At 40.2% G+C, this 18,824-nt stretch overlaps 1 protein-coding gene across 1 annotated transcript in view; it reads right to left on the bottom strand.

The window, feature by feature from the left end:
• Nucleotides 1-611: 611 nt before the first annotated feature.
• The window catches only part of PRRG2 (proline rich and Gla domain 2), a 90,699-nt gene continuing 72,486 nt past the window's right edge, over nucleotides 612-18,824 (bottom strand). The window contains exons 4-7 of the mRNA XM_089655173.1: nucleotides 17,724-17,772; nucleotides 12,153-12,285; nucleotides 9,512-9,667; nucleotides 612-1,606 (exon numbers count right to left, since the gene is read on the bottom strand). Coding sequence (XP_089511299.1) covers nucleotides 1,576-1,606; nucleotides 9,512-9,667; nucleotides 12,153-12,285; nucleotides 17,724-17,772 — 369 coding nt within the window. The 3' untranslated portion in view covers nucleotides 612-1,575. The remainder of the gene's footprint in view (nucleotides 1,607-9,511; nucleotides 9,668-12,152; nucleotides 12,286-17,723; nucleotides 17,773-18,824) is intronic.

Here is an 18,824-nt window from a genome sequence, read left to right on the forward strand (position 1 = left end):
GTCACCCTAACAGTACAGTGTCACCATGGTGACACTGTACTACTTGTGGGGGGTGATGAAGATTTTTTTATTTTTTATTTTACACTGATTGCTTTTACACTCATATAGGATGTAAAAGCAATCAATTCTCTTTCTCTCTGTGTGCATTCTAGCACTCATTGAGAAGTACTGAGTGAGCTGTGATTGGTCACAGCTTGTCACATGGTACAAGGCTGTTGTGAATAGCCTTGTACCATGTGACCTCTGTGATCATTCACAGATTTCACACGTAGTAAGCAATGATGTCACAAGTGACATCTTGCTTACTACTTTGCATGTGATCACTGATTGGCCAATCAGTGATCACATGATCGGGACCTGGTACAGAGGTCCCGTCCGACGATCGGTGTTTCACTGTGTCCGGAGGACACAGCAGGCACCGGATCGCGGACCAGGGAGCGCGCACAAGCAGGGTGTGGGGAGGCCGTTTATAAACGGCCACCCGACCCTGCACTGCCACCGTCCGGCCGTTTATATGCAACGGCCGGTCGGGAGGTAGTTAAATGATGTTCAAGTTAGTTAAATAATGTTCATATGGTTTCCCTGAACAGAGAAAGAAAGTGTCTACAGAATATAGTCAAAAAACATTTTTTTATTACTAAAAACAAAAAAACACACAAAAAAAATACAAATTGCACCTTTATACAATATATTTCTCTTTTATACTATTCTTGGCTGTAGGTATGGCTGTTCATTTTAAATATAAAAAAATATCCAAATACACACAACAGCCATCTTGTCGGTTCTGGCCTTGTTCAGCACTAAAAAAAAAATTCACAGTACACCCCTTTCTCCCCGTGTCATTAAAAGTCATTTAGAATGCTGCAAATCCCAGGCTTTATATTGACAGCTGCGTTAAACCTTGTCAGCTTGACGTGTCCTGAAATACATTGCTCTGGATGTCCACATTAAGGCCTTCAGGCAGGGAATCTGAAGGCTTTTTTGGATGTGCAGAATAATCTCTGAAGTCACGTCCATCACAGGTTTAGAGGAATTTCCTTTGGAATTTAGAGACCGGCTGGATGTTACAGGATTGAGGCAATTACTTCTGAAATACGTAACGCAGCTTGAACTAAAACCAAAGTCAAGCTTCGGCCCCAGTAACCGGCTGCTTTAGACTTCAGATCCCACCTGGAAAAATTTTTCGTCTTCACGGGGTATTCTCGGCCTTCTGGAGGAATTTTTCTGATCCCTGAAATTAATTTTCGCACATACAGCAGCGAGCTGCAAGTCGGGGAGAGATTTACATTAATGTAAGCCTTTCGACGGCATTGGAATCTTGGTGTGCCTGTGCGACGGATAATGAGCGTGATGGCTCATATTAAGTTACAAATTCAGTTACTGAGGTTGTATCCTGGGGATCGGATAAAGCCGCTTCTTCTAGCAGAGCGTAAACATTAATAAAGTCTCCATCCTGGTTCAGTGGTCTTCTCTTTGGTAACGGTTTATTTCAGTAGCATTATTAAAAAAAAAAAAGAAAAAAAGAAAAATAGTCCACAGAACATGAGTTTCCTTGTCAGTTGCAGACATTCATCTTCAGCTGGGCTGATTCGATCTGGTGGAACCTCTATAAATAATGGAAATAAAATAACCAAGTCAGTATACATAAAACAAAACTTAAAAGTGACACTAAAAACTTACGTCGTAAAAAAAAAAAAACCCCAAATCAATATATGGGGTATTATATACTTGGTCACTATGGTATTTTTTTGTATTCTGCAAAAAAACTGGTTGATCCTGCTGTTCTTTGTCTCCCCCCCTCCTCCTGTCCATGTCCCCAATGCTGTTGGGGATTTTGCAGAGCAGTGTTGGCAGCTACTGCACATGCTCAGTTTTCAGTTACATAGTTAGTCTGGCTGAAAAACAAAAAGATAAAAGTCCATCCAGTTCAACCATTAAAAAAAAAAAAAAAGTTGTAATCCTATGTGCACAGTTGATCCAGAAGAAGGCGGAAAAAACCCAGCAAAGCATTATTATTCAGGATTTATATAGCTGCACCCAAATGAGATTTACGACCTTTTTTCCCCCACAAATTTTATTATTATTATTATTATTATTATTATACAGGATTTATATAGCTGCACCCAAACGAGATTTGTCCCCCCCCCCCAAATTATTTTACTGTTATTATACAGGATTTATATAGTTGCACCCAAATGAGATTTATGTCCCCCCCCCTCAAATTATTTTACTGTTATTATACAGGATTTATATAGCTGTACCCAAATGAGATTTACGTCCCTTTCCCCTACAAATTTTATTATTATTATACAGGATTTATATAGCTGCACCCAAATGAGATTTGTGCCCCCCCCCCCCATAAATTATTTTATTGTAATAAAGAATTTATATAGCTGCACCCAAATGAGATTTACGTCCTTTTCCCCCCCACAAACTTTATTATTATTATTATTATTATAATACAGGATTTATACAGCTGCACTCAAATGATATTTGTACCCCCCCCCCCCCCAAATTATTTTACTGTTATTATACAGGATTTATATAGCTGCACCCAAATGAGATTTACGTCCCTTTCCCCTACAAATTTTATTATTATTATTATTATACAGGATTTATATAGCTGCACCCAAATGAGATTTACGTCCCCCCCCCATAAATTATTTTATTGTAATAAAGAATTTATATAGCTGCACCCAAATGAGATTTACTTTCTTTTTTCCCCCCCACAAATTATTTTATTATTATTATACAGGATTTATATAGCTGCACCTAAATGAGATTTACATCCTTTTCCCCCCACAAATTTTATTATTATTATTATACAGGATTTATATAGCTGCACCCAAATGAGATTTGTGCCCCCCCCCAAATTATTTTATTATTATTATACAGGATTCATATAGCTGCACCCCAATGAGATTTACGTCCTCCCCCAACCCCCCCCCCCCATAAATTATTTTATTATTATAAAGGATTTATATAGCTACACCCAAATGAGATTTACTTCCTTTTTTTCCCCCACAAATTATTGTATTATTATTATTATTGTACAGGATTTATATAGCACCAACAGTTTTCTCAGCGCTTTACAATATAAAGGAAGACAATACAGCAACAATACAGTTCAATACAAGAGGGTTGGGAGGGCCCTGATCCTTGGAGCTTACAATCTAAGAGGAAGGGGCTAGTGGTACAAAAGGTAATAACTGTGGGGGATGGACTGGTAGAAGGAGAAGAAGATTCCATTGTTAGCTGACGGCAGGATAGGCTTCCCGGAAGAGATAGTTTTTCAGAGAGATCGCCTAAAAGCATGAGTTTCTATGCTGAGCATTTCCTCCCTATCACATCTGAGCAGCGCATGTGATTTTAGAGTCACACACATGGGCGTTTACACAGTGCTAAATGGCAGTCCACTCTTTCCCTCCTCCTGCATGCCCACTAACCAGCTGAACATAATGTGGGTGGGATATAACATCTTGATTGATGGAGGCTTCACCTCCCTATTATTTTAAAACACAGGCTGAAGAGGCGTGACAGGGCCTGTGACTGGGAGAAATCCACCATGTTATTGCCCCAAAATAATAAAGATTTAATTTCAAATATATATTTATATGATGATCTAAACCAGTCTATTGATATTATTTATTTTTACTCTGTATCCCAAAGGCTTTTTTTTTTTTTTTTTTTTTTTTTTTTTTTTTAACGTGTCCAGGTGCAGAGGACTAGAAGCTCCTCCTGCCACTGTTTTCCTGCAGACAGACTGGGAAAGAGTTGGGTCATGTGACAGCTGTATATCGATTAGGAAAAAGGTACTTAGAAGTTTCTTTTTATTAAAATAATTACAATGTCATCATCCACATACAGAAAGAGAAGGGACAATGTAAATAAACAGTGTGTGTTTATTATCACTTTAAGGTGCTCATAGAGGTTTTTATTTTTAAATATTTTTTTTAAATTGAACAATTTTAGGATTGCATTGTGTGTAATAGATTTGACTTCCCACATGGAAGAAAAATAAATGTTAATTATATTTTAAAATTATTCTTTCCAAATATATTGACATATATTTGAAATACGAATACTATAGTATTACTAATTTTCAAATATACTGTATGTCTTTAAAAATACATTTAATCTACATTTTTGGAATTATGTAAAAATGTTAAAATTACTTTTTTATATGTTAAAAACAAATCTGAAGAATATTTAAAAAAAAAAAAAAAATTATATATATATATATATATATATATATATATATATATATATATATATATATATATATATATATATATATATATATATTTTTTTTTTTTTTAAATACTTTTAATATATTTTGTAATATATAAAAAAAACACATTTCAACATGGGAAACAGGCTTTTTTCATTGTGTAAATGTATTAAAAATACACAAAAAAATCTACAAGATACATGCATTTTTCTTGCATTTAACATTCATGTCAATGTACCTTATTAAAGTGCATAAAGACACAAAAATCCAGCATGTCATTTATTTTAAACACACTAAACTACAGGACATATATGCATGGGTTTCCTCCGGGTACTCCGGTTTCCTCCCACACTCCAAAGACATGCTGGTAGTTGAATGCACTCCTGTGTAAATTGGCCCTAGTATGTGTATGTATGAATGTAAGTTAGGGACCTTAGATTGTACGCCCCTTCAGGGTTAGGGACTGATGTGAATGTACAATATATATGTAAAGCGCTGCGTAAATTGATGGTGCTATATAAGTATCTGAAATAAATAAATAAAATACATATGTGAACTGGCAACACAGGAATGAATATAATTTCTATTTAAGTCCTAGTTCACACTGATGCGATGCGGAATTCGCAGCTTTTTCTGTGCGAATTCCACACCGCATCAGAATCGCACGCCATTCATGCAAACCGCTGCGAGTGTGTATGTTAAGTTAACAACACCCTGAAATCGGTCCGCAAAACGCGGTGCGATGTACAGAATCGGATCACATAGGTGTGAATACCCATGTGATCCGATTCTAGTGCGGACCCAAAAAAGGGTCCTGCACCTTTTTGGTGCGGGTGCGGTGCGATTAGAGACATACAAAACGTACGTCTCCGATCGCACCGCACACAAATCGCATGTGATTTGCACAGGAATGCAGTGAGGTTCCTGTGCGAATCACATGCAATGTACTGCACCGCATATATGTGAACCCGGGATGAAATGAATTTTCAAGCAACAAAACCAAAATAAATGTGTTTTACTGCAAGAAACAAAAAAAAAAGACAAGTTTGAATAAACCCTCCAGTTAACAAGTCATATAAAAAAGAAATATTACCACATTGAACAAAAAGGCCATATTGAGGTGTTCGAGTCATTAAAACACAACTATAATGCCAATTAAAAAAACGAAACGTTGCATTCAAGTATTTGAGCCATACTCTACCTAGAGCAGCCAGATCTCATTGTTTTTATACTGTCTGTCTACTGCTAGCAGATTGATTTTTGTAAAACCGAATGAAAAAGAAAAAAAAAAAAAAAAAAAAGACAGACAAAGCTCATGTGGCTCCGTATAACCAGGAGAGAATGCAGAGCTATACTGGAATTGAAAATACAAAAATCCTAATGGCAAGATGTTAATGCTGGGGGATATACAGTAGATTATAGATCTATATTATGCATTCTCAATATAAACCAGTTATTAAAAAATAATTGGATTATATTGTGTATGTACTGTAATAGGATTACATTGGGCATGTTCGGTTTAAAGCTGATCGATCTAGATTTCATATCATTGTCTACATCATGCATACACAAAATAATCTAGTTATATAAACAAAAATATTTAAAGTTAAACTCCGGTCAACACAAAAAATTACTGTAGTAACTCCATTGTAACTTCCCACATGGAAGAAAAATATATTTGAAGTATACAGTGAGGAACAGAAGTATTTGAACACCCTGCGATTTTGCAAGTTCTCCCACTTAGAAATCATGGAGGGGTCTGACATTCACATTGTAGGTGCATTCCCACTCTGAGAGACAGAATTAAAAAAAAAAGAAAATTCAGGAAATCCCACTGTATGATTTGTAAAGAATTTATTTGTCTTGCACTGCTGAACAGAAGTATTTGAACACCTGAGAAGATCCGTGTTAATATTTGGTACAGAAGCCCTTGTTTGCAATCACAGAGGTCAGACTTTTCCTGTAGTTCTTGACCAGGTTTGCACTGCAACAGGGATTTTGGCCCCCTCCTCCACACAGATCTCTTCTAGATCTGTCAGGTTTCGGGGCTGTCGCTGAGCAACACAGAGTTTCAGCTCCCTCCAAAGATGTTCTATTGGATTTAGGTCTGGAGACTGGCTAGGCCACTCCACAACCTTGATATGCTTCTTACGGAGCCACTCCTTGGTTCTCCTGGCTGTGTGCTTCGGGTCGTTGTCATGTTGGAAGACCCAGCCACGACCCATCTTCAATGCTCTGACTGAGGGAAGGAGGTTGTTGCTCAAAATCTCACAATAAATGGCCTCATTCATCCTCTTCTTAATGCAGTGTAGTCGTCCTGTCCCCTTCGCAGAAAAGCACCCCCAAAGCATGATGTTACCACCTCCATGCTTCACAGTAGGGATGGTGTTCATGGGATGCAACTCATCCTTCTTTTTCCTCCAAACACAACGAGTAAAGCTTAGACCAAAAAGTTCTACTTTGGTCTCATCTGACCACCTGACTTTCTCCCATTCCTCCTCTGGATCATCCAGATGGTCATTGGCAAACTTCAGACAGGCCTGGACATGTGATGACTTGAGCAGGGGAACCTTCCGTGCAATGCATGATTTGAAACCATGACGGCGTAGTGTTCTACCGACAGTGACCTTTGAAACTGTGGTCCCAGCTCTCTTCATGTCATTGACCAGCTCCTCCCTTGTAGTTCTGGGCTGATTCCTCACCTTTCTTATCATCAGTGATACTCCACGAGGTGAGATCTTGCATGGAGCCCCAGTCCGAGGGAGACTGACAGTCGTCTTTAGCCTCTTCCATTTTATAACAATTGCTCCAACAGTTGATCTATTTTCACCAAGCTGCTTGGCAATTGCCCCGTGGCCCTTTCCAGCCTTGTGGAGGTCCACAATTTTGTCTCTGGTGTCTTTTACAGCTCTAGTCTTGCCCATGGTAGTAGTTGGCGTCTGACTGACTGTGGGGTGGACAGGTGTCTTTAAAGAGCTCAGACAGGTGCTACTAAGTTAGATTAATGAGTGGAGTAGAGGTGGACTTTTTAAAGACACAGTAACAGGTCTTTGAGAGCCAGAATTCTTGCGGTTTCTTAGGTGTTCAAATACTTATATTCAGCAGTGCAAGACAAATAAATTCTTTAAAAATCATACAATGTGATTTCCTGAATTTTATTTTTAAATTCTGTCTCTCAGAGTGGGAATGCACCTACAATGTAAATTTCAGACCCCTCCATGATTTCTAAGTGGGAGAACTTGCAAAATCGCAGGGTGTTCAAATACTTCTGTTCCTCACTGTATTTGAAAAATATTCTTCCCAAATATATTGACATATATTTGAAATGCTACAATTCTGGCAATATTCAATATATTAAAAAATAAATAAAATAAATATATATATATATATATATATATATATATATATATATTTATTTATTATGTTGAACTGCGTTTTTATTACAGAATATATGAAAAATATTTAAAAAAATACATTTCAAATATATTGTATGTCTTTAAAAATACAAATCTACATATTTGGAAGGCATTTACAGATGTAAGAATATATGTTAAAATGCCTTTTTTATATGTTAAAAAAAAATCACTATATGAACCACTGATGTAATTATACATGGAGATCATATCCCCCTCTTATGTATTATACATGGAGATCATATCCCCCCTTATGTATTCTACATGGAGATCATATCCCCCCTTATGTATTATACATGGAGATCATATCCCCCCCTTATGTATTATACATGGAGATCATATCCCCCCCTTATGTATTATACATGGAGATCATATCCCCCCCTTATGTATTATACATGGAGATCATATCTCCCCCTTATGTATTATACATGGAGATCATATCCCCCCTTATGTATTATACATGGAGATCATATCCCCCCCTTATGTATTCTACATGGAGATCATATCCCCCCTTATGTATTCTACATGGAGATCATATCCCCCCTTATGTATTCTACATGGAGATCATATCCCCCCTTATGTATTATACATGGAGATCATATCCCCCCTTATGTATTATACATGGAGATCATATCCCCCCTTATGTATTATACATGGAGATCATACCCCCCCCCTTATGTATTATACATGGAGATCATACCCCCCCCCCTTATGTATTATACATGGAGATCATACCCCCCCCCCCCTTATGTATTGTACATGGAGATCATATCCCCCTTATGTATTATACATGGAGATCATATCCCCCCCTTATGTATTATACATGGAGATCATATCCCCCCCTTATGTATTATACATGGAGATCATATCCCCCCCTTATGTATTATACATGGAGATCATATCCCCCCTTATGTATTATACATGGTGATCATATCCCCCCCTTATGTATTATACATGGAGATCATATCACCCCTTATGTATTATACATGGAGATCATATCACCCCTTATGTATTATACATGGAGATCACATCCCCCCTTATGTATTATACATGGAGATCACATCCCCCCTTATGTATTATACATGGAGATCACATCCCCCCTTATGTATTATACATGGAGATCACATCCCCCCTTATGTATTATACATGGAGATCACATCCCCCCTTATGTATTATACATGGAGATCACATCCCCCCTTATGTATTATACATGGAGATCACATCCCCCCTTATGTATTATACATGGAGATCACATCCCCCCTTATGTATTATACATGGAGATCACATCCCCCTTATGTATTATACATGGAGATCACATCCCCCTTATGTATTATATATGGAGATCATATCCCCCCTTATGTATTATACATGGTGATCATATCCCCCCTTATGTATTATACATGGAGATCATATCCCCCCTTATGTATTATACATGGAGATCACATCCCCCCTTATGTATTATACATGGAGATCACATCCCCCCTTATGTATTATACATGGAGATCACATCCCCCCTTATGTATTATATATGGAGATCACATCCCCCCTTATGTATTATACATGGAGATCATATCCCCCCTTATGTATTATACATGGAGATCATATCCCCCCTTAATCTCCTCTTCTCAAGAGAGAATAAATTCAGTTCCTCTAATCTTTCCTCATAGCTGATCTCCTCCATGCCTCTTATCAGTTTGGTTGCCCTTCTCTGTACTTTCTCCAGTTCCTCTATGTTCTTTTTGTGAATTGGTGCCCAAAACTGAACTGCATATTCCATATTTGACCAGAGAAGGTTGGACATAATCTTTATTATGATGATTATCTATTCAATTATTGGAGTATTAATTAGGATTTTAGGTGCCATTACCTCTGATACGGCGGCGGAGGTGCATCGTAAGTGCCTGATGCTTCTAAAGCCTCTTCATATGACGGGAGTCCTGGGGCTGTAGGTTCAGGTAAAGGTAGATGTGTCAACGGCAAGGATTCCCCAAGGGGTACATTGCTAGTGAGGTTCACTGGTGGCCTGATAAAACGATAAAAAGAGGCAACAAGGTTTAGACTTATTAAACTCAGTCCATCGTTAAAAAAAGCTGAACTCCAGGCATATATAAAGACCAACGTGTAATCATGGCATGCATATATTAACCACTTCCCGTCCGGTCCATGTATACCAGACGGTGGCAGTGCAGGGGCGGGTTGCCGTTCATAAACCGCGCCCACCATTTTGGACTGTGAGCATGCGGCACCAAGATCCGGTGCCGGCTGTGTCCGGGGGACACAGTGGAACACCAATCATTGTACCCTCTGTGTGAGGTCCCGATCATGTGATCACTGATTGGCCAATCAGTGATCACATGATTAGTAGTAAGCAAGATATCACTTCTGACATCATTGCTTACTACTAGTGAAATCTGTGAATGATCACAGAGGTCACATGGTACAGGGCTATTCACAACAGCCTTGTACCATATGACAAGCTGTTACCAATCACAGCTCTCACAGTATTTCTCAATGGCTGCAAGAATGCAGCCAGAGAGAAGGAGAAATGATTGCTTTTACTGCCTTTATGGGTGTAAAAGCAAACAGTGTAAAAAAAAAAAAAAAAAATCTTCATCACCCCCCACAAGTAGTACAGTGTCTCCAAGTGACACTAGGGTGACAGTATGTTGGGTGATAGGGTGACTGTATGTTAAAAAATAAAATAAAAATGTAAAAAAAGTTATACATTTTTGCTTATAAACTAAAAATGTGTTCAGTTATCTTTTTAGTAAAAAAACAAATTATTATTATACAGTATTTATATAGCGCCAGAAGGTTTGCTCAGCGCTGTACATTATACTAGATTGGAAGCTCGAAAGAGCAGGGCCCTCGAACCCCTCGTGTATTGTATTGTTACTGTATTGTCTCATGTACTGTCCCCCACTATAATGTACAGTGCTGAGCAAACCTTTTGGCGCTATATAAATACTGTATAATAATAATAATTGGGTTTTTTTTTTTACTAAAAAGATAACTGAATACATTTTGGCCAAGATTTATGAAAAAAGATTATTTATCTGCAAAATTTTATAAGAAAAACACTTTTGTTTAAATGTTTGGACTATTTCATTTATATAGCATAAAAAAAATAAATTTAAATATAGCACCAAAATAAAGTTTTATCTGTCTCAAAAAAATGCAAAAAAATTCATATGGGTACAGTGTTGCATGACCGCGCAATTGTCATTCAAAGTGTGACAGCGCTGAAAGCTGGAAATTGGCCTGGGCAGGAAGGGGGTATAAGTGCCCGGTAGGCAGGAAGGGGGTATAAGTGCCCGGTAGGCAGGAAGGGGGTAGAAGTGCCCTGTAGGCAGGAAGGGGGTAGAAGTGCCCGGGGGGCAGGAAGGGGGTAGAAGTGCCCGGGGGGCAGGAAGGGGGTAGAAGTGCCCGGGGGGCAGGAAGGGGGTAGAAGTGCCCTGTAGGCTAGTGGTTAAACAATTTTTTATATTTCTTCAGTTCCTTCCCGGTTTCTGGCCTAGGTAAATGATGTTATACATCCCAGGAGTCTTCAGGAGGGGTTTTCTCAGCTAAGCACACCCTCCTGCTTTTATGCCTGAGCTAAGGGCAAATGGATTCCAGGAATTGCTAAATCATCATCTGCCCTTACTCAAGATGGCCGCAGCTAGAAATACTAGGGGGGGGGGGTTCAAAGTGATTTCTCAGCAAGATAAAGCATGGAGACATGGGGGGATGGGGGAATTTGCCTTGAATATTAAAAATGAATTAAATAGCGGTTTCGGTTTGTGGAGTTCAGGCTCGGTAACGAGCAGATGCCACAATTACATAGAAGAGGTTTTACAATTGTGGAAAAGCCCCATTTTGGACAGTTCATTTGGGCTGGTGGCTATCTCTATTCTTGGGTGTCTTTAGAGCAGGGGTGTCAAACTTCATTTCATCGCGGGCTATATCAGCATTATGGTTGCCCTCAAAGGGCCGGTTGTATCTGTAAGGCTAGGTGTCCAGAGCACCCCACCCCCCATTACATCAGATGTCAAGAATCCCACACCCTCCCTAACATCACAGTGCACACCCTTTGGGGGCAGAGCTGGAAAGCACAAAGTGCAGGATCTGGAGGAGGACCCGAGGAGGAATGGAGTCAGTTACCAGAGTTTACTGAATGCTGAGACCAGGGGAGGCAGAGATGAGGGGGTGTGGGGATGAGGAGGATTTGGTTCTATTCTCCTCTCTGCTGTTGACTGTTGAGAAAAAATGAGGGCAGAAACAAGGGGGTACCTGCAGGAGAGGTGCAAGGGCCACATGAAATGGCCAGATTCAGCCCGCAGGCCTCGTGTTTGACACCTGTGCTACAGAGCCAAGAACAGCCGTCTCTAGGTCACTAGATTACTCCGAGGTATTTTCTTCCTTTGCAAGTGGCATGCAATGTCAACCCAACACCATACTGTGAGATGCTTGCTTTTCTTTTCCATTGTTCATATCAGGACTCACACTTGTACCCCATCAGCACTTACCTCCCTTGTCTTGTCCTCTCTTTGGCCCTGTATCTCACACAGTACATAATAAGGACTCCAATCATCACAAGAATTATTACTCCTGCTACCAGCCCAGCCACAAGGCCAGCGATATCTATGGTCGAAGAGTTTCCTGCAGAAAGAGGGGGAGAAGACACTAGAGTGAATCTCAGACCTCAATGGTGCCCACAATAGAGCACTTCAGCAGATCTGCCCAGCACAAAGGAATCACAATCCTTTCTACATCATCAAGAATGCAGAGCATATCAATCGATGTGGTTTCAATAGGATCAAATATAGGGAAAAATAAATGTTATGCCGCTAACCATGCCTGGCTGATTCAACGCCAGCGGCTCTAAAAGTAATGATTTCTATAGAGCACATGCTTAGAGAGAAGTATTTAGAAGCAGGTAGGAAGAAAGCATGCTAAGAGGATAACACAAGCAGCAGCATTTTCTGGTGTTATATGCAAGAAGGCTTCACTGGCTTCCTTTAAAACAGTGGTCTCTAAACTGTGGCCCTTTGCCTGCCTTTATCCGGCCCTTGGGGCACTATTGCTCCCCCAAAACAAGGCACTATTCTCAGACTGACACCAACAATGGGGTATGATTCATCCCATGGACACCAATGATGGGACATAGCTCCTTCTACTGACACCAACAATGGGGCACCATTCCTCCCATGGACACCAATGATGGGACATAATTCCTTCCACTGACACAAACAATGGGGCACCATCCCTTTCATGGACACCAATGATGGGACATAGCTCCTTCTACTGACACTAACAATGGGGCACCATTCCTCCCATGGACACAAATGATGGGACATAGTTCCTTCCACTGACACCAACAATGGGGCACCAATCCTCCCATGGACACCAATGATGGAACATAGTTCCTTCCACTGACACACACAATGGGGCACCATTCCTCCCATGGACACCAATGATGGAACATAGTTCCTTCCACTGACAGAAACAACGGGGCACCATTCCTCCCATGGACACCAATGATGGGACATAGTTCCTTCCACTGACACCAACAATGGGGTACTATTCCTCACATGGACACCAATGATAGGGCATGATCTCTTCCCCTGATATCAACATTTGGCACTGTTCTTCCGACAGACACTAATGATAGGACAGAATTCCTTCCACTGACACCAACATTGGGGCACTATTTCCCCCATGGACACCAATGATGAGGCACGATATCTTCCCCTGATACCAACAATTGGCACTGTTCCCCCCACAGACATCAATGATGGGACATATTTCTTCCACTAACACCAAGAATGGGGCACCATTCCTCACATGGACACCAATGATAGGGCACGATCTCTTCCCTTGATATCAACAAATTGACACTTGCCACTGTTCCTCCCGCAGACACCAATGTTTGGACATACAGTGATTCCTTCCACTGATACCAACAATGGGACACCATTCCTCCCATGGACACCAATGATGGTGAACAATTTCTTCCCCTGATATCAACAATTGGCACTATTCCTCTCACAGACACCAAAGATGGGGCACCATTCCTTCCAATGACACCAAAGATGGGGCACCATTCCTTCCAATGACACCAAAGATGGGGCACCATTCCTTCCAATGACACCAAAGATGGGGCACCATTCCTCTCATTGACACCAAAAATGGGGCACTAATCCTTCCTCGGATACCAACAATTCGCACAATTCCTCCTGCTCATATGAATGATGAAGCATTGTTTATTCCCACTGATGCAACAGCATTTTCTACTCACAATGGCCATAGTCCAGCACCTGAAAAGTCTGCAAGACAGTAAACTGGCTCTTTGTGTAGGAGGTTTGGAGACCCCTACTTTAAAGTACATGTAAACCCTCACCTTGTAAAAACAACTCGTTCAGTTTAAAATGGAAATGAAAGGCAAAACATTTATGTGTACATATAAAAATGCTCCCGCCCTCTGTTCTCAGCTTCATAAGAGCATGGGGGAGGAGAAACAACATTACACTGATCTTCCCAGTGAATGGCTGGGGGGGGGGTTGGTTGGGAAGGGGCGTGTCAGCACTGACTGGTGGAGAGCAGGAGTTTCCATCATAGCTATAGAACTGACCATGCTGTGCTTCCATGCCTAGTGTTGTCAGTTTTTAATCAGGAAAGCAGAGGGACTGGCAGGAACACCAGGGATTTTGCACAAAGGAAGCAATACAAAGAGAACAGGATATACATGGTACAGCAGGCAGAGATAAGGGGTATGAAATGTTGGGTTTACGTTTTCTTTAACCACTCGCTGACCACCCCATAGCAGAAGTACTGCTACAGGATGGCCGCGCTGTGCAAAATCTTGGATATATACATGATTTTGTATATATCACTTGTGGGAGGTGATGCTGTAAATAATTGCTGTAAAAGCAATCATTTCTCCTTCTCTCTGGCTGCATTCCTGCCGCCATTGAGAAATACTGTGAGAGCTGTGATTGGTTAAAGCTTGTCACATGGTACAAGGCTGTTGTGGATAGCCCGGTACCATGTGACCTCTGTGATCATTCACAGATTTCACTAGTAGTAAGCAATGATGTCAGAAGTGATATCTTGCTTACTACTATTCATGTGATCACTGATTGGCCAATCAGTGATCACATGATCGGGACCTCACACAGAGGTCCCGTACAGCGATCGGTGTTCTGCTGTGTCCTCCAGACACAGCAGGCACCGGATCTCGGTGCCGCGTGCTCACAGTCCAAAATGGTGGGCGCAGTTTATGAACGGCAACCCACCCTTGCACTGCCACCGTCTTGTATACTTGGACCGGATGGGAAGTGGTTAATATATGCATGCCATGATTACACGTTGGTCACAGCTTGTCACATGGTACAAGACTGTTGTGAATAGCCCTGTACCATGTGACCTCTGTGATCATTCACAGATTTCACTAGTAGTAAGCAATGATGTCAGGAAGTGACATCTTGTTTATTACTATTCATGTGATCACTGATTGGCCAATCAGTGATCACATGAATCGGGACCTCGCACAGAGGTCCCGTACAACGATCTGTGTTCCCAGGGAGTGCATACAAGCAATAGATGCATCGACAGTGCTACCATCTGGCCCTTTATCGACATGGCCAGATGGGAAGAGGTTAAAATTTAAAATCTGATTTTTTTTTTTTTTACTTAAATCAGATTTTTTTGATTTTTATCAAATTTTAATAAAATGCTTTTGAAGTAAAAATCTATCTAAGGATCATTTTCTATTTAAGATACATTCATAATTTAGTTTATTCAGCATGAAATGGAGCTTAGTTATGTCGCATGAGGCTGTATATTCTGCAAGATTTACATTTTTGGTAAACTCATTGAATGAATCCAGCTGAGAACATGCACTGCATTGATGCATTCACACGGGGGCGGACTGACAACTCATGGGGCCCCCGGGCAAAAGGGGATCATGGGGCCCCTGTGTCCTTGCCCACACCCAAAAAAGCCAATGAAAGGTACCAGGTGCATCTCATGGGGCCCCCTACTGACCCCGGGCCCTCGGGCAGTGCAGAGTGCTCTAATGGTCAGTCTGCCTCTGCATTCACACCATTTCACAGTAACCAGGAGAAAAAACATGAAATAAAAGAATCTGAGAAGTTCTTCAGCTATGTGTGATTAACCCATTAACCTAAAATCGGTTCTGATTTCACTGTTTTACTAACCTGACAGACTATTATTCTAACAAGGAAACCTTCATTTGGTTTTGCAAATACAGGCGTACCTCGGTTTTTGAATTTAATGAGTTCTGCGGGACGTTTCATATTGCGAAAAGTTCGTAAATCGAAACGCGGTTTCCCATAGGAATGCATTGAAAACCAATTAATCTGATATGGAGGATCAGAAAAAAAGTAAAAAAAAAAAAAAAAAAGTCTTATCTGTTCAAAACTCTTTATAAAGTGCACTTTAAAGGCATAAATACTGTACAGGAACAGGATTAAAAATTAATTCGTAAATGTATTGAAAACCAATTAATCCGTTCCGGAGGTCAGAAAAAAGTAAAACAAACGTCTTATCTGTTCAATACCCTTTATAAAGAGCACTCTAAAAGGCATAAATACTGTACAGGGACATAATTTTAAAAAAAAAAATTGGTAAATGCAATTAATCAGAAAAAAGTCTTATCTGTTCAAAACTCTTTACAAAATGCACTTTAAAGGCACGGCGCTATAAACGCTTCATATTGTGAAAAAAATTTGTAAATCGAGGCATTATTTGTAATGGATTTTCATTTGTAAACCGAAAATTACATTAACTGAGGCGTTCGTAAACCGAAGTACGCCTGTATTAAAGATTCTAACTACCAGCAAGAATGAGTCGGATTCCTTACATTTAAAGAGCACCTGTCATTTTAGATCCATCATGGCAGCGCCTGTCAGCGGGCGTCCACTCACCTGCTGCCGCCACGTCCCTCACCTTGCTGTGTCCCTGCCGCATCACCAGTTGTCCCATTAAAGTGAGTCAACAGCAGGTCAGAGGAGGAGCTGCTGTGGGACAGAGTTGACAACTGCTCTTTAAAAATTATGATTTAGATCAGCTCGATTTAGATCGTGACTTAAATCAACTCGATTTAAAATCGTGGTTTGAATCAACTCGATTTAAAATCGTGGTTTGAATCAACTCGATTTAAAATCGTGGTTTGAATCAACTCGATTTAAAATCGTGGTTTGAATCAACTCGATTTAAAATCGTGGTTTGAATCAACTCGATTTAAAATCGTGGTTTGAATCAACTCGATTTAAAATCGTGGTTTGAATCAACTCGATTTAAAATCGTGGTTTGAATCAACTCGATTTAAAATCGTGGTTTGAATCAACTCGATTTAAAATCGTGGTTTGAATCAACTCGATTTAAAATCGTGGTTTGAATCAACTCGATTTAAAATCGTGGTTTGAATCAACTCGATTTAAAATCGTGGTTTGAATCAACTCGATTTAAAATCGTGGTTTGAATCAACTCGATTTAAAATCGTGGTTTGAATCAACTCGATTTAAAATCGTGGTTTGAATCAACTCGATTTAAAATCGTGGTTTAAATCAACTCGCTTTAGATTGTGATTTAAATCAACTCGCTTTAGATCGTGATTTAAATCAACTCGCTTTAGATCGTGGCTTAAATCAACTCGCTTTAAATCGTGGCTTAAATCAACTCGCTTTAAATCGTGATTTAAATCAACTCGCTTTAAATCGTGATTTAAATCAACTCGCTTTAAATCGTGATTTGAATCAACTCGCTTTAAATCGTGATTTGAATCAACTCGCTTTAGATTGTGATTTAAATCAACTCGCTTTAAATCGTGGCTTAAATCAACTCGCTTTAGATCATGAATTCAATCAACTCGCTTTAGATCGTGAATTCAATCAACTCGCTTTAGATCGTGAATTCAATCAACTCGCTTTAGATCGTGAATTCAATCAACTCGCTTTAAATCGTGGCTTAAATCAACTCGATTTAAATCAAATCCACCCTGCGTGAAAGTGATCATTGCAAAAGAACATTTGTGAGCCATGAAATTTTTTGAACCTTGAAATAAAATCACTTACCAGAGTTTCCTCCCTGCCCGTTGTGTTGATACTTGTTCCAAAAGTCTTTCTGTAAGAGAAATATACAGAATTATTACTATTAAAAAGGATTATTATTAGAAACACAGGACCAATTGATGAAAGCTGGAGCAAGCAAAAGTGCAATCGAATCTTGCGCTCTTTTTGAGGCCATGCAATGTAATGAAAAGCTAACACCAGTTAAATTGCCATCAACACAATTTATCAACCAGCTAGACGTGCAAAAATTACATTTTCGAAGATTTGGATGTATGCAAATCTTCGAATGGACATAGTAACGAATGTTCACAAATCTGAAAAAAAAAAATTTTTTTTAAATTATATGTGTAGCATGATGGCCAGGGGCGGACTGACCATTTGGAAACTCGGGCACTGCCCGAGGGCCCGGGGTCAGTAGGGGGCCCCATGAGATGCCCCTGGTATCTTTTTGATAGGCTTTTTTGAGTTTGGGAAGGACACAGGGGCCCCATGATCCTTTATTACCCAGGGGCCCCATGAGTTGTCAGTCCGCCCCTGGTGATGGTGCCGCTCCAAACTGGAGCTGAATGATCACCTCACCGGAATGAAGGCGGAGTGGTGTCCACAATAGTATCCAACCTAGTAAGTGTGGTGTAAAAAGGACGCCGCTCAAACCGCACGTGGAATCTTGTACGAGGATGGCCTCAGCCATCGCTCCGGCCACGCCCCCGACGCGTTTCATCCAGCCTTCCAGGGGTTGGTCAAAGAGAGTGGGGCGAAGCGTGTCAGTCGCTTCGGCCATCCTCATACTAGATTCCACATGCGGTTAGAGCGGCGTCCTTTTTACACCACGCTAACAAATGCATTTTTTCCATTCAGGTGACGTCACACCATGTGATAGTACTTCGCGCCCAGGGGGAAATTAATTCAATTTTCTAATCGGTTTGAAAATTTGGATGACAAATGGATTCAAATGTTGTTGCATTCGTTAATTTGGATGCACATGATGTCAATGGATATTGTCCAATCATCTCATGTTATTTTTCTTGGTGGGTTGGATTAGCATCTGAAATATTCAATCCACCCGCATATATAAGGCCTCTTGCACACTGCAGCTTGAAAAAG

Source organism: Staurois parvus, unplaced genomic scaffold (assembly GCF_062004578.1).
Source record: "Staurois parvus isolate SC_StPar_1 unplaced genomic scaffold, SC_StPar_1.0 ptg000827l, whole genome shotgun sequence".
Classification (NCBI taxonomy): domain Eukaryota; kingdom Metazoa; phylum Chordata; class Amphibia; order Anura; family Ranidae; genus Staurois; species Staurois parvus.